The sequence below is a fragment of the Cyprinus carpio genome, chromosome B8 (assembly GCF_018340385.1).
Source record: "Cyprinus carpio isolate SPL01 chromosome B8, ASM1834038v1, whole genome shotgun sequence".
Classification (NCBI taxonomy): domain Eukaryota; kingdom Metazoa; phylum Chordata; class Actinopteri; order Cypriniformes; family Cyprinidae; genus Cyprinus; species Cyprinus carpio.
Window position 1 is genome coordinate 12340669 of NC_056604.1, and position 26735 is coordinate 12367403.

Below are 26735 nucleotides of genomic sequence, written 5' to 3' on the forward strand. Positions count from 1 at the left end.
TCTCTCTCTCTCTCTCTCTCTATATATATATATATATATTTAATATTAAATATATATACTATTTAATATCTTTTACTTGTTAAGATATTGCAAGATATGCTGCTATGCTTTTTCAGATTATTCGAGTATTTTTTATTGCCCATGCACTTCTCAAATAATGTGACCAAAGCCATGCATGATCTTCCTCATTAAAATGGCAGTTTCTTTTGGAAGTCTAATAACAAGCTGCTTACTTCAGCTGCAAACATGCACTAGGCCTACTTATTTTTACACCAGCAAAAAAAAATTGAATGTGTCAAAATGCATGACTCATATTGTCAATACATTCTCAGTGAGATCACAGTCGAAAATTTAGTGTAGTCTTCCAATGGAAGAAAGAAGCATCTGTTCATGCACTTCACAGTGCAGCCTACAAAATCGTGCATTAAGTCTCTATGACTCATATCATAATAGATGAATTTAGTGCATCTTCCCCCAGATTCTAACCATTTTATCATTGTATTACACTAACAAGATTTTTAACTGAAGACGCATGGGAACAATGTAAAATACAACAAAGTGACGGGTCAGTTGCTTAGTTTTGATCAGTTTTAACACTGTCCTTTTAAACTGTTTAGCAGTTTAGATTTCAGCATTCGATGTGTTAAAGTTAAATAACATTTCACATGTATTCTTACAATGTATTTATGTAGCAAATAATAGAATATTCTATTGCATTATTACTTATTTTGTGAGTGTACATGTGATTATGGCAGGCTCTGGCATGGAATAGCCTATCCCATGATCACAAACCATGTGACACAGAAAAAAAGGCTTATTGTGACTCCCATCAGTTCTCTGTAATTCTGATCTGCATTCATGCTTATTCTAGATCTGCACTGCTGGACGAGAGCCACATGCTTCCCATTCATATTATCGTGTCTCTTCTATTAACGGATAACATTTTGCTGTTCGCTAAAGAAGTGAAGTATGTACGTCATTGCTTTTGCAAGGAAGATTATAATTCTAAATGTCAGCTATATGTGACTAAAGTAATGCATTTTTAACTTTGCAGTGCATAATAAAATTCTGCATGGGTGGAAAAACCTGTCACACGAGTAAAGATGGTGTGACCTGAATTCCTCAGTAGTGACTGTCTGGGCACCTCCTCCTATCCATTGAGAGCTAGGCAACTTTTTAAAGTTAAGATGAAAACAAAAAAGCTTTTATTACCCTGGATCTGAGAGGAAACTCCCCATGACAGACTGTTCTTTTTCACCAACAGTTGTGAATTTTAGGCCATCCGTTGTATGTTAATGATGTTCACTCAACATTGCTTTACACAACATAGGAAACAAGGGAAAGTTCACCTAAAAATGAAAATCCTGTAATAACTGACTCACTCTCCAAACCTGTTCTTTCTTCTTTTAATTAGTTAACTGAGACTTGTTACAGCACTTGTATATCATTGCTCTTTGTTGATTTTGATTGCATCCATTGTCCTCATTTGTAAGTCGCTTTGGAGAAAAGCGTCTGCTAAATGACTAAATGTAAATGTAAATGCTGAACACAAAACTCCTGCTTTGAAGAATACTGGTAACCAAACCGTTGACAGTAACCATTGACTTCTATAGTTTTTTTTTCATGCTATGGATATCAATGGCTACTGTCAACAATTTAAGTAGCCTACTATATGGTGACAGAATTATCATTTTTGGATGAACTATCCCCTATCTAACTATTGTGTGATGTCATTTTAAACCAAAATCACAATTTTTATGATATAGCATTGCTTAAAAATTTATTTTTTAAAAGTTCCTTTTTTTCCCATCAAAACGTGCATTTGCTAATAGCAAGGAGAAGGTATAAACAGAAGTGGGGAAAGGGCAAAAAATGCCTAAGGAAAAAAGATACTTATTTTTAATATTATTTAACGTAATACCAATTTGTTAAAAAAAAAAGTCTGTCATAACAACCATTAAAATATGGTATAGGCTATTCATTGCAAAAGCCAGATTTACAAGTAATAAGGAACATTAATGAGCTGCCTCGGGTGAGAACTACATCTAGGTAAGAGCGTCCTCTTGTGGTCAGATTACAGTAAATCACGTTTAAGACTTATTTATATTAATTTTATGATGACTAAAACAAATTCCCAGAAATGTCACCAAATAAAATCTTCCAACATGTATGCACAATACAGTTTGTAAGCGTGAAAATATTTCTGCAAGCTAAAATTATACAAAAAATAAAAGATAAAAGACGAGAAGATGTTACAGGAAAAGGTTTTTTTTCCCCCTTTAGCTCGCCCATGCCTAAATTTGTCTGGGTGATGGGATCACGTTACGAATCACGTGGTCAAATCCGTGTCTAAGCAGAAACAGCCAAGAAAAGGCAAAGGAACTTTTTCAATTCTGTCTGGGGACTAGACAAGGTAATCTTTCTCAGTCTTTCTTTATCTCCAGTGCAGCACAACTCTTAGCACTTCATGGTTTACACATTGCAATTCGCTTAAACTAAACGCAACTTTTTTTTTTAGACATTATGAGAAAAAGAGTTTTCGAGAAAATACTGCTGCAAAATGTGCCGCGCTTCATAATGTTTCCGGATCTTTGGTTATAGCACCATTTCTCTACAGTTGTAACGTTTGTTTTATGGACCGCTACTGATGTTTTTATTTGCAGAGCATGATGAGCGCGTTTCGGTTAGATCTCAGCCCTCTGAAAGAGCCCCTGGGATTTATACGTGTCCTGGAATGGGTACGTGCTTTTCAGTTAACTTGATGTACTTATGATCTTAAGCTACTCTGTGTAAGTACATCAAAAGTTATTAGAAAAAACTGTCAACATTATTCTCATAACTGAGTCACCAGTTATGTACCATGCCTGTAGTTGTAGCAGTTTAAGGTAAGCACCAGTTAGCAAAATACAGATGTAAAGGTGTTTAAAACCCACAATAAGCATTTTTTCTTTGAAAAGATACCATTAAAAAAGAGGAAGCAGAAAGCAATGTAAGGCTTTTAATGACGATTCAGACTATTAGAAAATTATAAAATTATAAAATCTAAATTCTGCTTAATCACGTGCACGCTTCTTTTGGTTTAAATTTTTACTATATTTATTCCTGTAAACATTCATTCATTCGACCTCTTTGTATTCACCAACTGTCTTTACAGATATTTGCTATTTTTGCTTTTGCTACAACTGGGGGTTATTCTGGCTCCACCAGTTTCAACATCCAGTGCCAGTACAGTACCAGCAAAGAAATAAATGTGTCCTTCAGCTATCCGTTTAGGTAAACCATATGATTAACACATACAGGTGCTGGTCATGTAATTAGAATATCATCAAAAAGTGATTTATTTCACTAATTCCTTTCAAAAAGTGAAACTTGTATATTATATTCATTCATTACACACAGACTGATATATTTTCAAATGTTTATTTCTTTTAATTTTGATGATTATAACTGACAACTAAGGAAAAAATCCCAAATTCAGTATCTCAGAAAATTAGAATATTACTTAAGACCAATACAAAGAAAGGATTTTTAGAAAACATGAAAAGTATGAGCATGTACAGCACTCAATACTTAGTTGGGGGGTCCTTTTGCCTGAATTACTGCAGCAATGCAGCGTGGCATGGAGTCGATGCTGTGGCACTGCTGAGTTGTTATGAGAGCCCAGGTTGCTCTGATAGTGGCCTTCAGCTCTTCTGCATTCTTGGGTCTGGCATATCGCATCTTCCTCTTCACAATACCCCATAGATTTTCTATGGGGTTAAGGTCAGGCGAGTTTGCTGGCCAGTTAAGAACAGGGAAACCGTGGTCCTTAAATCAGGTACTGGAAGCTTTGGCACTGTGTGCAGGTGCCAAGTCCTGTTGGAAAATGAAATCTGCATCTCCGTAAAGTTGGTCAGCAGCAGGAAGCATGAAGTGCTCTAAAACTTCTTGGTATACAGCTGCATTGACCTTGGACCTCAGAAAACACAGTGGACCAACACCAGCAGATGACATGGCACCCCAAACCATCACTGACTGTGGAAACTTTACACTGGACCTCAAGCCACGTGCATTGTGTGCCTCTCCTGTCTTCCTCCAGACTCTGGGACCCTGATATCCAAAGGAAATGCAAAATTTACTTTCATCAGAGAACATAACTTTGGACCACTCAGCAGCAGTCCAGTCCTTTTTGTCTTTAGCCCAGGCAAGACGCTTCTGATGCTGTCTGATGTTCAAGAGTGGCTTGACACAAGGAATTCGACAGCTGAAAACCCATGTCTTGCATACGTCTGTGCGTAGTGGTTCTTGAAGCACTGACTCCAGCTGCAGTCCACTCTTTGTGAATCTCCCCCACATTTTTTAATGGGTTTTGTTTCAAAATCCTCTCCAGGGTGCGGTTATCCCTATTGCTTGTACATTTTTTTCTACCACATTTTTTCCTTCCCTTCACCTCTCTATTAATGTGCTTGGACACAGAGCTCTGTGAACAGCCAGCCTCTTTTGCAATGACATTTTGTGTCTTCCCCTCCTTGTGCAAGGTGTCAATGGTCGTCTTTTGGACAACTGTCAAGTCAGGAGTCTTCCCCATGATTGTGTAGCCTACAGAACTAGACTGAGAGACCATTTGAAGGCCTTTGCAGGTGTTTTGAGTTTATTAGCTGATTAGAGTGTGGCACCAGGTGTCTTCAATATTGAACCTTTTCACAATATTCAAATTTTCTGAGATACTGAATTTGGGATTTTCCTTAGTTGTCAGTTCATCAAAATTAAAAGAAATAAACATTTGAAATATAACAGTCTGTGTGTAATGAATAAATATAATATACAAGTTTCACTTTTTGAATGGAATTAGTGAAATCAACTTTTTGATGATATTCTAATTATATGACAGCACCTGTACATATGAAACGAATTGTTTTTAATAAATATATTTTTCAGAATTTTCTTTTTTATTATTCTTTGTTGCAAAGGCTCAATACCCAGAGTTACAGTGTGCCAGACTGTGAAGTCAATGGAACAGTTTCTAAAACCAAACAACTGACTGGAGATTATTCATCTTCCGCTGAGTTCTTTGTAGCTATTGGAGTTCTGGCTTTCCTGTACAGCACAGCTACTCTTGTGTTGTATCTGGGTTACCAGCACATCTACCGTGAATCTCCTCGTGGCCCCAACATTGTGAGTATCTATAGATTCAGGTTCACACTGTATCTATTTTAAGAGTTCTGTGTGTGTTCGTAAACCTGCACTATGTCTGTGCATGCCTTTAAATTCATATCCCTTTTTATATTCAGTGGCTGACTCAGACATTGTATGGGAAATGAATGCCAGCCACTGCATGTCTGATAGATTAATTTATACACTTCCTGGCAGTCATTATATTAGCCTGTTCAGTATTATGCTGGATTTCAGCATCACTTCATGAACTGTTTCTGAACTTTGTGGGGGTGTGAAGAGTTCCACTTGTGTGTAAATGTTGAAACGGGGGGTGGTTTTTTTTTGACAACAGCTGCAACTGTTATTCCAAACAAAGTGTCCTGAGGATAAAGTTAAGGCATTTGTAACATATAAAACATTGGTGCATAGATAACATTTATTAACATAAAACTTGTGGAATAATTAAGATTTTTACGTTTTTGAAATAAGTCTTGATTGCTTATTATTATTATTATTCCTGCGATGGAAAAGCTGAATTTTCAGCAGCCATTACTTAAGTCTTCATTGTCGTATAATTATTCAGAAATCAATCTAATGTACTAATTTGGTCCTCTAGAAACATTTCTTATTTTTATCAATGTTGAAAACAGTTTTTGCTGCTAAATATCTTTTATGGAAGCCGTCATACACTACCATTCAAACATTTGTGGTATGTAAGATTAAAAAAGAAATTAAAAGAAGATATTAATATTTTTATTCAGCAAGGACATTGAGCAAAAGTGACCATAATGAAAGAAATAATTTTACAAAAGATTTCTGTTTCAAATAAATGCAGTTCTTTTGAACTTAATATTTATCGAAAAAAAATTTTTTTTCAGAATTGATAATCAGAAATGTTTCTTGAGCATCAAATAGGCATATTAAATTATCTCTGAAAGATCATGTGACACTAAAGACTTAAGTGGATATATTACATTTTCAAATATTTAAATTTAAAATTTAAATTTAAAAGAAAACAGTTAACAGTAAACACAAGACTTCAAAAACATTAAGAATCGTAATTATTCCAAACTTTTGCCTGGCATATTAGAACAATAATAATATTATTTATAATACATTTAATAATATCAATATACATGTATTACTCTCTTTAGGATCTACTGTTTACTGGGATCTTTGCTTTTCTCTGGCTGGTGTGTTCATCTGCATGGGGAAAAGGCCTCACAGATGTGAAATTGTCAACCAGTCCAAATACACTTGTGTCTCTAAATGACATGTGTAAGATTACAGGAAACAAGTGCACTGCTGGGCACATCCCCTTAATGGGCCGCCTCAATTCCTCAGTGGTAAGAGGATTGTAATGTATATGATAAGGTAACCAGAGTGCCACTTCCTGGTGACACGTTCAGCACAGGATTTCTAAATTCCCTAAAATAACCAGGTGTTGGTTGTTTGTGCTCCTCCGATTGATCGTTGTATGACATCAAAGTGCCGCGAGAGCGATTTGAAAGCATGGAGCTGCCTGCTCTGCTCTATAGCTCTCGCAGTACTTTGATGTCACACAACGATCAATCGGAGGAGCACATCCTGTGCTGAACGTGTCCCCAGGAAGTGGCACGTCTGGTCACCTTAGTATATGAAAATACTAAACCCATGATGTTATACATAGATAATTTAATAGAATTACTTATGATTTATTTATCCTATTTTCCCACATATTTTTACTGCTAACCCTTGTTGTTATTTATGTAATGTGAATCAAATGAATCTTTGTAGATCTTTGGATTCCTCAACCTTATCCTGTGGGGAGGCAATTGCTGGTTTCTTTACAAGGAGACACCATTACACAATTCAGCCAATCAGCAAGCGGGAGCAGGACAGTCATAATTAAACAGCAGGTCACATCCACATTCATCACGCAAGTGTTGTTTCAGGCTTAAAGTGGTGCTAAATAGCACCCGGTCGATTGATGTTATGAATCTACCTGACTTGACCTGTGTCACAAATCCGCCAAAGGTCCTCGTCTATAGAATATCTCCATTATATTCAGATATGGTCAAATTTAGATGTGCATTTTAGACACTACAGCAAAGCTGTAAACTAGAAAAGGTACAAGAGCACCTTAGCAAATAAACTGTTTGTATGAAGTAAATTGTATCATTAAAAAGTTACATTTCCTCTCTTTACTGCTACTGTCATGTTTCTCATAGTCTCTCGTAGCCAGACCTTCAGACTGAATGTCTGGAATTCATGGCAGCTTTCTTTGGCCAAGACCCGCCCATGAGGCCGTTTGACCAACATGTCAAACAACCAATCACAGTTCGTTTCGTTCAGCGTCACGTTTCGGGGTGTGGAAATGTCACCACAATAACAGACCGGTGTGTAAAACTCTTGGACAGATTTTAAAGATTCTATGCCGCAAACTTTTAATATTTCACATACTTTTGAAAATCCAGCGTTTAGGTGATCCTGATAAGCACTCGTCGTCATAGTTGTAAACACAGTGGCTTTCTTCTTTCGTGAGGGGGTTTGGTGCCACGGTATCTTTGTTTCCAGGTGGAACATTAAAGAACACAACACACACATCTCGTGGAAATCCTGTAAAATTCAACCAATCCGATGATGACTTCGACACTCCTGAAGTGTTTCCACTTTTGTGTCCCATATGCATCAGATGTTCAGCCAACGGTCCGTGGGCGTGACTTCTGAGGCTGAGACTATGTTTCTCTTGGCATTTCAACTTGTTACATGAACAAAATATACTGAATGTTTTTGACTCCTGTTCAGTGAAGTATTATTTTTTTAATTTGATATATAACTTAAATTTGCTGTTCTGATGTTCCCTGGTGCTGTTGTGTTTAGTTAGTTTTGGCTTTGTAAAATATCATCTCAGCTAATTTTCCCACTGTGCTTCTTGTGGTTGAAATGGCCTTATATGAACTGTGTGCCTTATATATGTGCCTTATTTACCTGTTGTATAATGTTTACATCATATCAGGCACGACTGATGATAAAAATGGATTGACTGTTTTTGTTTGTTTAACAATGCTGGAGGCCTTAAATAAATAATCATTTGTTTTTATTGTGCATCATATTGTTTTTTGGCCCATGTGTTTGTCAAATCTCTAATTGGTAAATGACCTATGAAAATTAAATTATAATTCTAATTTACTTAAATAGGCTACAAAGGCAAAGCACATTCTTAGCCAAAATGTAATCTCTTTATCCTCTTAATGCTCACAGTATCAGCCCGCTATTGTGAACATCAACTGTTGCTGATGCTGATAAGTTTTGTGGATGTTTTTATTAAAACAGGATGTATCTTCTTTTTGCTGAGTTTACAGATTTTAAATATGTAATATTCAAAAAAAAAAAAAAGGGTATTTCCTATATGGGTATTTCCAGCATTTGAAGTGCACGGACACGAGCTTGAAGCGATGTTCGATTCGTGAATGAATTGTTCTTTTGAGTCGGATCTTTTCGATGAATCCTTGAATCCGTTCACAGACTGGACAATTTGTTCACGAATCGATCCGAGCGCGTCTCGGATTCAACAAGTCTGTTGAATCGGAAATTTCCTTCTCTATATTGATAGTAAAAGCGTTTGGAGTGAAACAACAATAATACAAAAGATAGTAACTACTAATAAAACACAACAAAAAAAACCATTATTATTTTTTTTTTTTTTATGTTTGGTCCATTTTTGACATTTGGGCTATTTTTGTTCTACAACTTCTATAACATGTCTTCTTTGTTTTATTACACATTATTTTTAAGGGGAGTTTCAATTTTGAGTTTTTTTTTTTTTTTTTTTACTGAGCAAGAAATCTCTGTAGTAGCCTACAATCACCAAACGTTTATTCCATATTCTGAAGGTATTTGAAAAAGGATCTTTTTAATTCCTTAAAGTCCAGGTGAATTTGTTGTTGTCTGTTGTATTTTCTGATTCATGCAGTGAGAAAGAGATATCCAAAACTCTCTATGTAAAAAAAAAAAAAATCAAAAAACAATTATAAAGAGATATTAAAAACATAAATTATAAACATATAAGATATCCCTATTACAACATTTAAAAAAGATAATAAAATATAAAAGTCATTGTTATTTCTCCAAGAAAAAAGGAAAAGAAAATATGCTTGTGGTCAAAGCAAAGTTGTGTACATTTATACGGATTTTAAGTGTAAAAATGTCGAGTTTATGTAGGCTAATGATTTTTTTTATCAACCTGCCCATAGACTACAGATGAAGATTAGCCACCCAGGCTAAACCTGGCACATTTAACATTGCTTTTATGTATTATTAATATGTACTTTCCCTGATTAATCTGTTTGGGTGAACCGGTTCTTTGGAACGATAATTTCAAAAGAACCGACTCGAAGAATTGAGTCGGACCTCCCATCGCTAGAAGGTAATCCGGCGCGAGCGCGCAATATGACGTCGCAATGCGCTCCCGACGTGATGGTGGTGGATCGTGCACGCGCTAAATCGGTAATGGCTGCCCTAGATCGGCGGATTTCTATCCTTGACTTTGTAGGGCAAAGCTGGACCGCTTGGATCGACAGAGCGCACGTATCCACGCCGGAGGGTGAGTAAAATCATGTGGAGCTCTCGATACTTTCGGTTGTAATCGCGTCGAGCTAGCCCAGGAAATGGATTCGTTTGAAGAGGGCAAACCCCGGCACCACGACCCAAACAAAGGCCCCGCCGGGTCCTAGCGCCGCATGGGTTGCACTCCCACACACTGTACTTTTGGAAAATCTCCCAGGTCCTAGCGCTCAGTTTAGCCGATGAATATTCGCCTTACTAACATATACAGTGAAAATTAGCTTATAATGTACCTGACCTCGTTATGTACGTTGTCGTGTTGGTTCGAGTTTTAAAGCCAAAAGATGCGGCTCAGTATGTCATCTTGGGGTGATCTGACAGCCAGCTCGACGGGAAGTGAAGGTGGAGACGAGTCTCCGACCAGAGAACTATCAAGATAAATAAACCTCTGAACCCATTTACACACTCACGGGTTTATAACTGCTCTGTTCGCCGCGACAACATCTCATTACTATCAGATTATTATGCGGTGAAAGCGTTATGAAACGCTGGGCTGATATTTCCCAATGCAATAGCCAAGCAATCAAGAGGCATATTCACATCAAACTCCCCTTGCTTTGATTTTTTTATACATTACATCTTTATATTGCACATTGAGTTGATCTCTCTCCATCTATCTTCCTTATCAACGTATTAATAATAATAATTTCCTTTCTCATGTATGTGGTTGATGTAATACAGGAAATGACCCATATTAATGAATGCAGTGAGCTGTGGTCTTTAGAAATGAGAACATTAAACACTGTTGCTTTAGCATTTGATGGTGTGTCTAAAGCACTTCTCACCTGGGGGCCTCAACAAACTTTTAAGAGAACAGTCCAGGGTCTACAGGAATTACCCTGTCATTAATTAGGCTGATGATAGAGCCGGAGCTGGATTTGACTTAAAATGAAGTACAAATAATATTATATTAAAATAATAAAACTTAATATAATTTAATTTTATAAAATAAAATACAATTGCTAAAATCTGCTGGAAAAGATGTAGGCCATGTAAAGGGATGTCACATTTGTGGTTAATTTTTTTTTTCGATCTTGCGGGTTTCATTTCACATCTACTCGCTCCTAATCTGACTCAGTCAACCTCTACGCTCAGTAAATGCATTGCTTAAAATACATTTGTTCTCACCAGTGTTAAGTATGACACACACAATAGTATTTATTTGAAGGTTTAATTAGTTTTCATTTGTATATTTTTCATTTTAATTTTAGTCAAAGTTTTAATAATTATGTATTATGTGGTTTTGTAATTTTTTCATAAGGCAACATAACCTACACAAGCAAATACAATCTATCTATCTATCAACCAACCAACCAACCAACCATTTTCTCAACTTCAGAATAGAAGCTACCCAAGCAAATACACAGACCCTGTGCAGCAAAAAAAAAAAAAAGCTTTTTAATTTGTCCCCTGAACAGATTCTGATTCTATTAAAGAACATGTGGTTCTGGAATTACAAAATTAATTGCAGTTATTTATCATTTTGTATATATATAGATACTTGAGAGGAGTGTCAGTGTGAATGGACTTTGCTTAGTGCTTCATTTAATGTTCTGTTGTTTGTTTTGTTGTTTGTTTCACTGCCTCTTTTAGGGTCCTGGCTGGAAGAGTGCAGCAAAAATGTGAAGAAGCGGATGGAAACCATGACTCTTAAGAAAGAGGGTGAGGAGGCATTTGTTAGGCTTATGATTGACAGATTGCAATGATGATGAAGGAAAAGATTTTACATTCATAGTGAACCCTTGCCCCACATAAAAGCATGTTTCTTGCCCTCACAGACATGTCGATATATGGCCACTGCCCAGCACATGATGACTTCTTCCTGGTGGTGTGCAGCCACTGTGGGCAGGTGGTGAAGCCACAGGCGTTTGAGAAGCATTGTGAGCGTCGTCATGGGCTCTTCAGTGAGCTCTACAACACGCCATCCAACTGCTCCCCTGACCGACCCCAACAGGGGAGACCCCCTTCTCAACATGGAAGTCTTTGTGTGGTTCAAGACAGCAGGCACCAGGGGGCTGAACCCCCACGAGTCCCACCACCTCCTTTTTCCCACCAGGGACATTCCAAACCACAGCGAGAAGGAACCAGGTGAGGAAGAGTGACATGCCGTTTAACTTGATCATACGCGTCCACTGTTTATTCCAGTGTCATTTCATTCAAGTGTTATTTTCCAGTCTTCAGCAGGTGGATAAAGTTTCCAGTGAAACCCCTCCATCACCTCTACATTTGCCCACGCCACCAAAAAAAGCAGCCCCATCAGTCGAGAAACCAATCCAGAAAAGTTTGGACTCGCACACTCACCCGCATGGACCAAGAACATACAGCAGAACCTACAAGAAAGTCCTTAGTAAGTCTCTGATGCAACTCATAATGGGGAACAAAAAATCTTCTCGTCTGTGAGTTTGTTATTATTTCAGACATATTCTACATTAACATGGATGATATTTCAAATATTGATGATTTTGCTGGCAGTCTAAAATTAATTTTAAATCCCCTTTCTACTTGACACTTTATTAAGTGTTTTAAGAGTGTGTCATTAGTTTTAGTTTTATGCATACAGTTATCATTTATTTAAAGAAATAAAAAAAAAAAACAGAATTTTACTGTATTTTATTTTTCCATAAGCATTTTGAATATATTTATCTACAGTGTTTTGTTGTTGTTGTTTTTGGTTTCAAATGTTTTCTCTTGTTGAAATCAATTTGTTTATTTCAGAGAAAGAATGTGACTTGGACAAGCACTGTGGGGTGATGGATCCTGAGAGAAAGAAACTGTGCACCAGACTGCTGACCTGTAATGTGAGTATATATTTAATATACAGAAACAAGTACACCAGCATAAAAAAATTGAGCGATTTTGGACCAAAGCATTAATCTCTTGCTGGTGTTTCTGTTATCTCCTCTGCTGCAGATTCATTCCATCCATCAGCGCCGGCAAGTGGTAGGGAGGCGGAAACCTTTTGACCAGCTTGTAATGGAGCTGAAGATGAGCTCAAAGCCTCGAGAGCGCCCCCCTTTGCCCAGAGAGGTTCCTGATGAAGGCTCTGCCCACCACAAGACCCCTGCGTCTCAGACTGGGCCTCTGCACTACAAATGCCAAATAACTAACTCTTCTATTCTCAGGTCTATAGTTCTGCATTCTGTGATTTTAAAGGGATAGTTCACCTAAAAATGAAAATTCTGTCAATAATTACCCTCATGTCATTCCAAACTTAAGACCATCTTCAGAACACAAATTAAGATATTTTTGATGAAATCTGAGAGCTTTCTGACCCTGCATTGACAGCATTGGAACTACCATGTGCAAGGCCCAGAAAAGTAGTCGGCAGGACAACACGCATGCGTTGTGGTACTCTCATGAACACGTGTCAAAGACTTACCTGAAAGAGAACAAGTTGTTAAATTAAGTCATTATTTTTCCTTCTTTGCGTACAAAAGGTTTTCTCATAGCTTCATAAAATTAAGGTTGAACTACTGATGTCAATGGACTATTTTTACAAAGTCCTTACTACCTTTCTGGGCCTTGAATGTTTCAGTTGCATTGCTGTCTATGCAGGGTCAGAAAGCTCTTGGATTTCTTCAAAAATATCTTAATTTGTGTTCTGAAGATGAATGATGGTCCTACAGGTTTGGAGCGACATGAGGGTGAGTATTAATGACAGAATTTTCATTTTTGTGTGAACTTTCCCTTTAAATAATGTAGAGTGAAGCTTTCAAGCTTATGTGTTACTTGGAAAGGACATTTATCTGAATGAGTGTGTTTACAGGTCCATGAATTCATCAGAGGGTGTTGTAGAGATGAAGCAGGAGGTGATACGCTCTGAGGAGCCGCAGATGGAGTCTCTCTCAGCCGATCTCTCCAGTGAGGAGAGTGACGGGGAGAACCGTGAGGACTTTGCTCATTTACCAGCAAGCACCTTGCACCCTAAACCCCTGGGTGTAAGTATTTTTCTTCATATCAAAATTTAAGCAGTTTTAAACTAAAAAGTGATAAAAATCCCTATAAATCTATGTAAGATTCTGTTCATAATAGAAGTTAAAAAAAAAAAAAAAAAAAAAAACGTTTCTTCGAATAATATCCCATTTAGAGTAAAATGAACCCATGCTTGTCTCCTCTCTCATGTTCTTCCCAGCTTTGCACCTTCGGGGCACGTGTTCTTGGCCGTAGTGTGTTAGCGTTTGACCGAAGGTTGCTCCACCTGCGGTCAGCTTTCAGTGTTATGATGGAGCAGCACCTCAGCACTTATCTATGGAAGTAAGATGTTTTACATCAAGCTGAAGATCTTGTGACATTCACAAGGCTTATATTTTCTGTGTTCTCAACATGCCAGTTGCAGGAAATGCAGTGAGGACTAGAATTCCGAGAGCACTATTAAAAAACATTTCTACTTTTGTATTTTCCTTATCTAATGCAATGTCATTTTCTTATTATAAATATGATCATCATAACAAATGTATTGATATAAATTAAAGGAATACTTAATTTTTTGAATTGGCTTTTGAATTAGAATTTTTTTATATTAAGGATTTTTAGTAATAAGCTTATATTTCTTATATTTTGGTTTTATTTAATTGTATTATTTCAACTTATTTCACTTAGTTTCAAAGGCAACATTTCTAATTTCTGATTATTTTTTAGCTAGTATTTGTTCTTTAATTTATCTCTTTACATTTTAGTTATTTTTTATTACAAATGTATTGTCAGTGTAATAAATTGTTGTTTAAAATAACAAATAAATACATATTTTTAAAAATGTAAAACAAAATGTTTTAAATTAATATAATACTATTATTAAATGCTAATAATAATTATTGTGTTTTTAAATTAGTTAATATTAATTACTTTGCTTTAATTTCTACAAAATGGGTTGTTTTTAAACGTATTTTTGCAAGAATGGATTTTTTTTTCTTTTGCCTGTGAATTTTGTTTTTTATAAGTATATCCTATGTCTGCAGGAAAATCCCTCAGGTGTCAGAACTATGCTCTCATCAACCCCTAAACACCACAAACACCTACAATTCCCATGATGCCACGCGCAGCTCAGTACCCATCCGCAGCACCTCTACTCTCAGGACAAGCACCTCAGGACAATCAGAGCCCACTAACCTAACAGCCGCCTCCAAACTACCGACGAAAGCCCAGACGACCTCAGGCCCCGCCCGGCCCCGTAACCCTGCGGGTCGGACCAGCAAACAGGCTTTGCAAGTGGGTTTCAGGGAGCTTCAGGAGAGTCCCACAGCCAACAAGCGCCGGAAATCACCCAAGGAGGACAAGGACTCGCCTGGACAGTCCAAAATCCTAATTCTCCCCCACCACAAAGACCACCAGTCCTCCTTGAACAGAACTACGATTTCTTCACCACATGGACCATTTAATGGTGCACACTCACTTGGCAGCAGAACACACCCACCTGAAATGAAAGGGCTGATTAAGCAAAGCCCCGCCCACATCTCCCCCTCTCCCTCCCCAGAGTCTGATAAAGGAGGGGCCTCAGGGCTCAATCAAAGGGCTGTTGGGTACGAGCATAAAGGGCCTGGCAGGAAACGTAAGACCTGCGACGCCTCTCCCCCCAAAAACAATTCATGTACCCCTAAACCCAATATCCTCTCCTCTTTCTCCCAAACTCACTCCAGCCTGGTGTCCTGGGGTGGGGATGGCAGACCAGCATCAGCCTCCCACAGTCTGCCAAAGAAACTAGGTGCACAGAAGGTATGTTTAACACATTTATCAGTAGTTTAACTAAAGGTGCATTCAGTATTTTTTTTTTATTCATTTGAATTGTTTCTTCAGTGGTTAAAAGCTCAAAAAATCTCATTTAATGAATCATTTAAATGAAATCTAATATTAAAAAGGCATCTCTCATTATATCATCACTGAGTTCCTTTGTCTTAAAAGATGCCGCTAAACATGATTCATAGAAAAAATATGGTAGTTAATTTAAAATTTTATTATTTTAAATAGTAAATTCTATAATATTTCTTAACATTTTGAATTAGGTTTTCTTTTTTTCAATTTCAGTTTTCATTTTAAATTTAGCTTAAGCTTTAGTCATTTTTGTTATGTGCTTATTAGAGCTTCTTGAATATTGTATTTTATATTCTATTAATATTTTATTTTCGGTTCTAGTCATTTTAGTACTTTAGTACTCTAGTACTTAAACATTTATTACAGTCAGTTCCCAAAGCAAGTTTTTTTTACATTTACAGTAAATGTTTAATCTAATATCTTTATTTTATTTTAGGTATTTATTTCAATTTCCAAAAACAGTTTTAAATGGATAGTTCACCCAAAAATGAAAATTGTCATCATTTACTAACCCCTCTGTCATTCCAAACCTGTATGAGTTTTTTTTTCTTGTGTCGAATATTAAAGAAGATATTCTGAAGTCTGCTGGTAATCAGATAGTTGATGGTCCCCATTAACTTCCAAAGTATTTCTGTTTGGGCAACTGTTTGTTTTTTTTAAAATTCTTTAAAATATTTTCTTTTGTGTTCAATGTAAGAAAGAAACATATATAGGTTTGCAATGACATGAGGCTACATAAATGCTGACAAAATGTTGAATGTATTGAAAAATTTTAAATCATACTTTAAACAGCATTTAAAATATTTGATAAATTCCTATATTCTTATAATTTTTGTGCATGCAGTGAAAAACTGAAGAAATGATAGCCAGTTACAGTATCTAAAACTAGATTTTCCTTTTCTTTTTTTAGTACTTGTATAAATATTTGTTGATTTTTCAACTACCCAAACTGAAAAGCTTTTATAGGCCATTAGGCTAATGATATGATTCATCCAATGTGAGTGCACATCATTTAAAAGTACTATTGATTTCTTTAGGCGTAAAACACTTCAATACTGAAAATACTTAGTGCACCTTTAAGTGCTTGTTTGAAGTGATGTGTTAAATAATAATCTAATACTACCAGTGTGTAGGGGTCTGGAAGCTCAAGCAGCTCTTGGTAGACATATAATCCTCTTGTTAGAGAAAGGAAATGCATTAAAGTTATTGAAGAAAACTGGCAAAGCTTACTTTTTAAACACTTTGAAGATAAAAATACACAGTGTTAGATAAAACAACAAGTATAGGAAGTCACAGATTGATAGTCTGTTAAGATGAATCATCAAGGTTTAATTCAGCACAGTGGTTGAATCTCAGCTCTGAATTTAGATCCTTTTCCTGACCATCTGCTCTTCTATTCTCCCAACAGCCAAAGCTTCTTCACTGAGGGAGTCTGCCTTAAACTCCTCCAGAAGCACAGGATAACTGCCATGTATTTGCCACAGACTTTATGCACAGGATGGTTTAATTTCACTGTAGGAGGATGTATCTATATGTATGTATGTGTGTGTGTCTGTGTTTTGTATACTGGATTTCTATGTGAATGAATATATTTGTGAATGACCTGCAAATGAATATAGAAATACCTCAAGACCTTCCTTATGCTGCTAAACGGACTGTCAAATAATGGACTCTGAAATAAATATGCCAACACATTTCTGTTGTTTTGGTCTTTATGAATTAAGCTGCATCATCTTACCACTAGATGACACTAAAATCGCTAGATACCTCCATTTTACACAGACAGGCCAAAGGATCATTTTTTGTTTGTTCAGCTAAATGTAAACTAACATGTCTGTATGATTGGACAGGAAGCATAAAAACAGAAAAAACAGTCTATTTAATTTTTTTATTCGCTTTTATATTATTGATAAATAATACTTCTCATAGGTAAACTTCCACTTTCAGTTTCTGGATTATCCTCAAGCAGACGGTTTCACTCTAGGATAGGGAACTATGCCACCCGGCATTCATCAGTCTCATTTTTGACATTCAGACTAAATAAGCTTTTACAGTAAGGCCTCTAGCTCTAATCCTGGACCTGACAACACTTCTGTTCTCACTTTCAGAGGCTAGTAATGATGGCTGAGACTTTAGATCCCAAACCAATTAGGGTTCACACTGTTTTTTTTAGCTGTATGTATGTATATCAGGATGCTTGCTTACTAATTGGTACAGATATATCTACATTTCTGAGATTCTGGGAGATTTGTGTTAGTCTACTTTTTATGTATTTATATACTCAAATCTAGACTTAAATAGACTAGACTAACTATCAAATGCTGTTGATATTGTTGCTTGTTTTGAATTCTGTTAATCTAGCGTTCCAAGAGTCTAAATGTTAGTAAAGTACAGAAGGGACTTGATCTAGTCTCTAGTAACACATATCTCTAAGGTTTTAAGGCCGTTTATATCAAAAAGGATAACTGTAACAATAAATTTATTCCATGTCCAACAAAGCCACATCAACAAAACGTTATGTTTATTGTACTGTAGGTATTTGCTGCAGTTATGTAATTTGCCACTTTAGATGCTCAAGTTTATTCAATTTGTGTGGATTCTTTTTTATTGTTCTTCAGAAGGTGAAAAGAAAAAATTGTGAAAGTGATTCCAATCATATAGTTTCTTATAGTTAAAGTTGTGGTTTGGACTCCACTATTCGTAAAGAAATAGAATGATTATTACAGTTTTGTAGTTACTATTATAGTTACCGTCCTTGGTGTGAACGGGCCTATAAATGGATACTAAAGCTAATATAGGACAGTTTTGAGAGTTAACATTTGCACAAGTGCTTCTAAAATGAGCTATTTTGACATAACTAGATCCATCAATTAAATATATATACAAAATTCACCCTATTTACTAGATTTATTATGAACAATTCTTCAGTTATTTCAAGGAAATAACAGTTTGTCTTTCGAATATTTATCAGAATGACTTGCATTTTTCCTGAAATAACTTTTTGTTGTTGTTGTTATTTTTTGATGTTAACCAATAGCCAGATCTATTCAGGCATTTTATTCATCAAACCTGCATTCGGTCTGGATCCATTCTGGTTTTATAACACCACTTTTCACAATTCAATCGATTTTCTGCCTCACTTTTTTTTCTTGATGAATATAACGTTTCATTTAGAAATACATCTGATTACAAAAGGAAAACGGGCTGCGAACAGCAATTCACATTTAAATTTCTAATTACTTCAACAGAGTTTTGGTACTTTGATGCAGTCTGTGATTATTCTTGAGATTTAATTTACTGACATGAAAAAAAGTCTCAATTTCTGTGTCTAAATAACAACATATAATAGACAAATAGATGATCAAATTTCAAAATACATGACAGAGAAAGACCTTTACAGTCAGTGTCATTAAAATAGGTTTACCAATATCCAAGTCACAAGTGGAACCTAGACAACTGTATAGGAACAACAATACACAGAAGAACAAGGAATCAATTTAGTCTCTTTGGAACCTCAAGGGGACAAAAGCTACCTAAAATGACAAAATCTCATAAACACTGTAAAAACAAACACTGTTTGCACATACAAAAGCACAGATGTACTGTCAAATGCTGAGAAATAGCCAAGGACACACAGTTCAGAAGGACACACACGACAGGGGCGATAAGCTGCTGGATGTGGTTTTAGGGGGAGCACTTGGCTTTTCTGTCTCTTTGCGAACAGACCGCAGAGATCTCAGGCCTCCTCCCACAGCGCTCGTGATGGTAAGGCCTTTCCCTCCCCTCCACACTAATTTTGGATTGCAGCTGGAGAGACGTGTAAGAGACCGTAACTGCCCATGACTGCAGTCTGCCATAGCTGCTATTATCTGTCATTCCCTCTCCCTGAGATAACACTGTTTGTGAGTTCATCCACCTATCAAACATTTAATAGCTTCACCCACTCCCTCGCTCGCAAAACAGGATGTAATTACGATGTTACTAGGGAAAGAGGTTGGAGGAGACTAAGATTGCTCCTGCTGATCCCAACCAGACCGTGTTATAGATATGTGGTTATGGTTAACACGTGAGATGTTCCAGGAACACAAGGATAGAAGTGGCATTCCCGGAATTAAGGGTTCTAGAGACTGTGTGCGCTGCACTGGACGTTCTAAATCCACGTCTGGTTCTCTAACATCATTGACTGGCGTTCTAGAACAGTCCTACCATGCCTTTCGAGTCCACCAGGACAATAATGTTGTAATCAAAATGCGTAATGTTGATATCTGGTTGGAATGCATCTAGTCATCTACCTTGAGCACAGCCAACAAGCTTCACGCATTACATTATGATTCATAGCAGTCTCTTTAGATTCCTATGGCATTGTATATGCAAATATAATATTGGTCTTTGAGAGATCACTGCTGTATGCCTGTAGTAATAATTTAGAATCATGAGGGGGATTCGGCTAATCACTGCATTTTGACCTGAGTTTAAACTAATTTTCTAATTCATTCAGAAAATGATAATGGTTTGAGCTAAAAAAAAAAATAATAATTAAAAATTCCCTCAGCCTTTGGCTTTTTATTACATAGGCGCTTCAAGGGCTTAAAAAATGACAATGGAGGAGTCAGCACTGACTCCAACCACCACAAGTGCAAATGAACGCAGAGTGAGAAGAGGTCTGAGTGTCCGAAACTGTTTTGGCTGTTGAATCCAGGCTCAAATCATCATTGCTTTAGAGATGAGAATGCAAGCAGATGGGACACTTCATTCTATTAAAAGATTGCATTAGCATTTCGGTTATATGTCACTCCCTGGTTGTCATGACAGATGAGCTCAAGCGGCTGAAAATGCACACGTTCTGCATTTTTTATGTGAAGGTTAATGCATTTAAAAATGGCTGTATTTAAATATAGTTTCATATAGATGGAAGTTTTATATTGGTATCCAACATTTAAACTTCTAAAATTGCTAATGAAATTGGACTGAAAGAGTCTAGATTCAGACAGCCAATCGAGTTCAACTAGGATATGTTTTTTTTTTCATTGCCATATATAGGTGGGGGATGTTTCATATACAGTAAGTGATTCTTCTAATGTTCCACAGAAACCAATACTCTTCCATCATTTTCTTGTGACTGTCCTCCCAAATGCTATAGTGCTTTCTCCTGCAAATACCAACTGCATATGGCTTTACATAAAGTGGTAAGGTTAGCATAAATTGTGGTAAATATAATTAGCTACAAGAGCTTCATTCTATATTCTTCTTAACATTAGCAGTCTGCAAAGCTCATGCTTATGATGTGATTATATAGAGAATGTATTAATGTTCTAACGTCTCTCAACCTATAGCTTTCTAGCTTGATTATTGAGAAATCGCAAATTGCATTTGTTGTCTCACTTAGTGGGCTTAAACTCACAGGAACATCTAAACACTCCAAGTTTAGATTCCACTAATATGGCAAGACCTTTTCACAGTATATACTTAAGTGCTACAGATTAAAATGCTGGAAAGGTTTTGCAGAAACAGCCAAACACTGAGGATGGCAAACTGTGTACTTTAGTCTCTTAGTCCAGGAAAGCCACAACAAAGAACTGTCTCTAGCCAAAAAGACATATCCTCTCTCAGACTACGATGGGAGTATCAGAAAAGACCGAACTAATAGAGTCTGCCACTGATTTCTTCCGCTTTCCTTTTCCCTGCATGGCCTCCTCATCCACTTCTTCATCTCCGTTAGGATTCAACTTTCCGTTCTGTCCCTGCAGGTCCTTGGGGTCTATGAAGGCCACGTGCCTGTTAAGCTCTGCTTTGGTTGCCATATCCTCATGCGTCGGGGTGGCGCTGAGCATGGAGGAGTGGATGCTGTCTTCATGCTGGTTCTTTTTGCCCTGGTCTGGACAGCAGAAGCAGCGGCAGGGTGTCAGGAACAGATAGATAAGAACCAGGACCACGCTGGCCAAGCAGCCCACCAGAGTGGTGTACGCAGTGTTGAGGGTCTCGCTGTTGCCGTTGAGGGTGAAGTTGTGGACTTTGACCACCACATAGAGTGTTTCATTGAGGTATTCACTCACAGCGAAGCAAGTGTACACACCTGAGTCCTCAGGTCGTATCGATTTTATCTCAAGGCTGCCATTATTCACAAACTTGTCGTTATTTGTATCGCTCTGGTTTATGTTGGGAGGAACCAATATGTTTCCAGGTAGCATCCAGGTCTTGGTCATTTTCCGCTGTTTGGTATCACAGCTGAGGTTGAGCGTCTGCTCCAAATAAGCCTCTTGGTCGGTTTCTTTAAATGTGCTGCAGTTCATATGAGTATTGAGATCGTACAAACGCAGCACCCGTTTATCTGGGCTGGGATGCACGCAGGTGTGTTCGTCCTTGAAGTCCACAGCTGAATTGAGCCGTCGGATATACCAATGAGCCATCAAACTGTACAGCTCACAGTCGCAGATGAGGGTGTTGTTGTGGAAGTACAGCCCGTTCTTGATCCAGGCTGGCAGCGCCTGGAGGTCTTTAATGGGGAGAACTTTGATCCGATTGGAAGACAAGTCCAACAGGCTTAGCTTGTCCAGTCGGCTCTTGTCCTTGAGAAGCTCCAGGGGGAAGCGGGACACCTGGTTCTGGCTCAGGTAGAGCTTCTGCAGGCCACTGAGGCCTGAGAAGGCTGTGCGGTCGATCTGCGAGATCTGGTTGTTGTAGAGCAGCAGAACCTCCAGATTTATCAGTGGCTCGAAAATGAACTCGTCTAGCTGTCGCAGTTTATTCGATGAAAGATCCAAGTAGCGCAATTGCTTTACGAAAATGAACGCATCAGAAGAGATGAACGACAAACCATTGTGGCTGAGCAAGAGGTTGTGGAGGTTGGGAAGTTTGTGCTTGGTCCACTGTGCACGTAGTCCGGTTATCCCGTTAAAACTAACGTCAAGCACAGCTGTGTAGTTGGGCAAGTCTGATGGAACCATCGTCAAATTCATCTTGGAGCAGCTGACTATGTTGCTGGCGCATATGCACATTTTGTGACAATTCAGCGTCGATCCTCTGGACCTGGGGATCAGTGTGAGAATAAGGGACAAGCAGACAGCCCACCTAATGCACCACATTATGGAAGGGGGCATCTCTGACACACAGTTAAATTGTGAATGTAGCATAAGTCATAGAATCCTCTTCAGTAATGTGGCTGCGTAAATCCTTTCCACACTGTTTGGAGGAACAGCTTGTCGGACTGATGATGCAAATTTAGAGCTAAAAGACAAAAAGAAACAAAAGTGATTTATGTTTTATGTATTGTTTCAAGAAACAAATTGTCTCGAAATGTTAACCTGTTTAGACCCCACTGTCTATTTCTTTCTTTTTCTGTCATTTAGTAATCAAATAACAGAATTTTTAGATTGTTACAAAGTAAATGCTTAATTCATTGCTGCTTTTTGACAAAATGATGTTTTGAAACAGTGGCCTGTGACAGGGCAGAAAATAATAACATAATTCTATTATATTTATAATTTAGTTATATCTGATTCAGATTATCTGCAGACCATGCCTGATAAAAGTTATTATATGGATATTTTGTTTTCATAGCCATTTGCCTGTAAAAATAATAGACGTCTATTGCACTACATTGCTTATGTATTGATATTCAACTTTTATGTCTGTCTGAAAACATGCCAAAGTTGTAGGTGGTGTGGCACTGTGAAGAAAAAAACAAACAAACCCTGAGCTGGTCACCGAAAAAGTGCAGGTTTGAGAGGACGATCAAAATGACCATCCCTGTAAGTGTACATACTTAGCTATATAAATTATATTTATTAGTTCATCTTACTCTGATCAAATAGAATATAACCTGAGCCCTTTAAAACTATCTAGTGTTCATTAAAAACATCACTCCTTTTTGACTCTATGGCCAAGTTTATGGTTGGTTAAAAACTGTTTTAGGATATGTTAGCTGGTAAAAAGAAACCAGCTACCATCTAGTCATTAGGTTATCAAACTAGTCTGTTACATGGTAGCTGGTCAACGAGCTATAGCTTGCGCCAACTAATGACCATCAACTACACGATTTTCTAACAAGGTTTTTAAGTAGAAATAAAGCACGGTAAAGTTTTGTGTCCTTTGGAACATAATTCGGGCCTGAACGAGTAACTTGAATGAATGTGAAAACAGTATTGTCAGGACAAGCGCGCGCTAAACGCGCACAACCTTATGCGTGCGCATAGGTTTACAAACAAGCTCTGACCTATTCATTCAGATAAGAGTACGTGGTCCACATGGCGGTATCTAAATGTACAACAACAATATGCGTTTTATTTATTATTTTTGCATTTATGTGTTTGCATGTCAAAGGGGAAAAAAAGCTAATTTGATAAACGCTCCGGGCAAAACTCACTGTAAGTGTTAAGATCTCTGTGTTATGGCCTCTACGGACTCAACATGGTGTAGCATTGCACCATTTACCGTATGCATGCCGTAACCCGTGATTTTAATGGGATAAAAATGACACAGTCCCAAAAAACGCATAAATATATTACCTGCATACTGTTGTGCCTTAAATGTAAGCTAATTATGAAGTAAAACATTGTCTCTTTTTATCCATTTCACATCACATCAGTGTGACACGTCTTTCCCATTTAAAGAAAAGACAAAACAGAAACGACGAGGAAGAGGTGTAGACGTGTAGTCTTCAGAGAGACTGAAAATAAAACGTTTCAGCACGAGCGCAGAGCGACAAACGATGGCAAACGCACCGGCAGAGCTTAACACAGGCAAGAATGTAACATTACGTAAAGAAATAGATTCAACGCCATTTCTCAGTACTAACCTTGAGATGTATCACCGCAGAGACACATTAATCCCTTTAAAAAGTCCATTTCCTAAGGAGCGCTAGAGCTTTTCTATGATGCAGTGTGACTGAACGGGTGTAAATAAGCCCGCCGCAGCGCACACACCTCTAAGCAGCAGCAGCAGCAGCAGCATCTCTTATGGGCGCATGAGCAGACCTGCACACACACACACACACAATCAAAGGCTCCTACTGGAGCACTTGAGTCTGTGTCCGCATAGGCGAATCATCCAAAAAGGTCCGCCGTACTTTCGTTTTGATTTACATCATTTTTTAAATTGTAACATTATTTTCATCTGAGTGAGCACCTAATTACACATTTATGAAAGTATCTTATTATCTATCTATCTATCTATCTATCTATCTATCTATCTATCTATCTATCTATCTATCTATCTATCTATCTATCTATCTATTTTAGCCTACTGGTAGATTTTAGAACATGATTATGAACAGCTTAAACCAGCTAAGCCACCTATCATATTCCAAAACACAGAGTAAACATCTTAAAATGGATTTTCTGACAGGCATCAGGCAACTGCAGGGGAAAGGGAATGATAATCAAAGAATCTGTACATATTTCCTTTAAGCTTTTGTTTGATTTAATGTAATACTTTGAAATCTTCAATTTTATCATTTGAATCCATTATGGTTACTCTTTAAAACAAGGTTCCATTACTATTAATGTATTGACTAGCATTAACCAACAAAGAGCAATAGGCCTACATTTTGTTGTTATTAATTTTTTCTTAACGTTAAATAGCTTCAACTGTTCATAGATAGTTCATGTTAGCTCAGGTCCATTTAATAATATGAACAAATACATCTTTTTATTATAATAATGTATTAGTAAATGTTTAAATTACCATTAACTAAGATTAATAAATGGTTCAGATGTATTTTCAGTATGTTAGTTCATAATGTAGTTAACTAATGTTAATAAATTAAACATTAATGTAAAAAGTTACTTATGAAAAATTACACAGAGCAATATACAATATAGAGCCTTTAAATATTACATTGTAAAGATAGAAATTTGACACTTGTAGCAAACAAAGTAATAATCTCTTATGCAAGAGAGTAAGCGTAGTTCTCTTCCATGAAAACCCAGGAGAGTCGGTGACAGACTGACACTGATGCGCCTGCAGGTTTGTAATTGCACTCTTGCATACGTAATTGCATTAGTCCAGTCTTTAATTAATTGCTTTTCTCTGTTTGTCTCATATAAAAATGTCCTTTAAAACAACTTCAGATGAATAAAATATCTGAATGCATCAACATACCTAAAAATGCCAGTAAATAAATAATTCTGCAACTTCCCAGAATAGTACCTCAGTGACTAATTTGCCAGACACAATTTAGCTCTTACTGATATCTGATACTGATATTTTAGCTCTACTGATACTGAGCTTGTCTTCTCTGCTGACATGTTCTGCATTAGTTTATTTCTATATTAATAGCATGACTCGGGTTGATTTGGAAGGTTACTGTGCCCATTTGGATGAGAATGTGTTGGGTAAAGTCATGTTCTTGCAATAACCATTGACATTGAAGACCTGCAAAATGGCATCAGGCTCTGTCATTCTTTTTTCTCTCAGATTCTCTCTCCAGCCGGAGCTTTTGAACTGTTCCATAAATCTCAGAGCCAGAGAACAAAGGTGATCAGCAGGTGGGCTGGAGACGTTGCAGAACTAAAGGATGAATCCACATCATCCTCAATAAATCATTCTCCCATTATCTAAACCATTCCAAATGTACAAAGATTTATTAATACCTAGATTATGCTTCTCATGAAAGGATTTTACAGCCTATGTTGATTATGAAAAGAGAAGTTAGAATTCAAATCTTAAAAGTAAAGGATGGTTCCATGAGGAACGTTTAACATCCATGGAATCTTTCAACAAAAGGTTATTTATAATAATAAAAAAAAGTTTTTTTTTTAAACTTTAAAACTTTAAAACTTTTTTTTTTGAAGACCTGTTCACTGAAAGGTTCTTTAGAGAACCAACAATGGTTATTGTAGGGCATTATGTATTATGAAAACCCCCTTTTGGAAACTTTATTTTTAAGAGTGTAGGCCAAATTATACATGCATCAGGTACAGCTATCAGAATAAAACCAGTCCATATTGGAGATTATATATATATATATATATATATATATATAGGAGATTATATATATATATATATATATATATATATATATATATATATATATATATATATATATATATATATATATATATATATATATATATATAGGCTTATAATTATTATTATTATTTATTTATTTATTTATTTTCAAAATATCTTCTTTTTCCATTCCAGAGTCATGCAGGTTTGGAACGACATGAGATGGCATAAATAATGACAGAATT

At 36.9% G+C, this 26735-nt stretch overlaps 3 protein-coding genes across 3 annotated transcripts; 2 read left to right on the forward strand and 1 right to left on the reverse strand.

Annotated features, from left to right (window-relative positions):
• The first annotated feature begins 2273 nt into the window (after positions 1–2273).
• Positions 2274–7474, forward strand: LOC109094625 (synaptophysin-like protein 1). The gene is made up of 6 exons (XM_019108342.2): positions 2274–2413; positions 2664–2738; positions 3155–3273; positions 4950–5154; positions 6288–6479; positions 6910–7474. Exons 2-6 carry the CDS (start codon positions 2667–2669, stop codon positions 7018–7020), a joined length of 699 nt encoding a protein of 232 aa, XP_018963887.2. The 5' UTR covers positions 2274–2413; positions 2664–2666; the 3' UTR covers positions 7021–7474.
• A 2079-nt stretch (positions 7475–9553) lies between these two features.
• Positions 9554–17237, forward strand: LOC109094624 (ataxin-7-like protein 2). Its single transcript, XM_042729749.1, has 10 exons — positions 9554–9718; positions 11332–11400; positions 11517–11826; positions 11913–12085; positions 12454–12536; positions 12649–12860; positions 13505–13676; positions 13871–13992; positions 14694–15447; positions 16952–17237. The coding sequence occupies exons 1-10, from the start codon at positions 9565–9567 to the stop codon at positions 16967–16969; spliced, it is 2067 nt and encodes a 688-aa protein (XP_042585683.1). The 5' UTR covers positions 9554–9564; the 3' UTR covers positions 16970–17237.
• A 180-nt stretch (positions 17238–17417) lies between these two features.
• On the reverse strand, positions 17418–24516 carry LOC109094482 (amphoterin-induced protein 1-like). The gene is made up of 2 exons (XM_042729750.1): positions 24338–24516; positions 17418–22767 (listed from the first exon to the last, which is right to left on the reverse strand). The coding sequence occupies exon 2, from the start codon at positions 22671–22673 to the stop codon at positions 21150–21152; it is 1524 nt and encodes a 507-aa protein (XP_042585684.1). The 5' UTR covers positions 22674–22767; positions 24338–24516; the 3' UTR covers positions 17418–21149.
• Positions 24517–26735: the final 2219 nt, after the last annotated feature.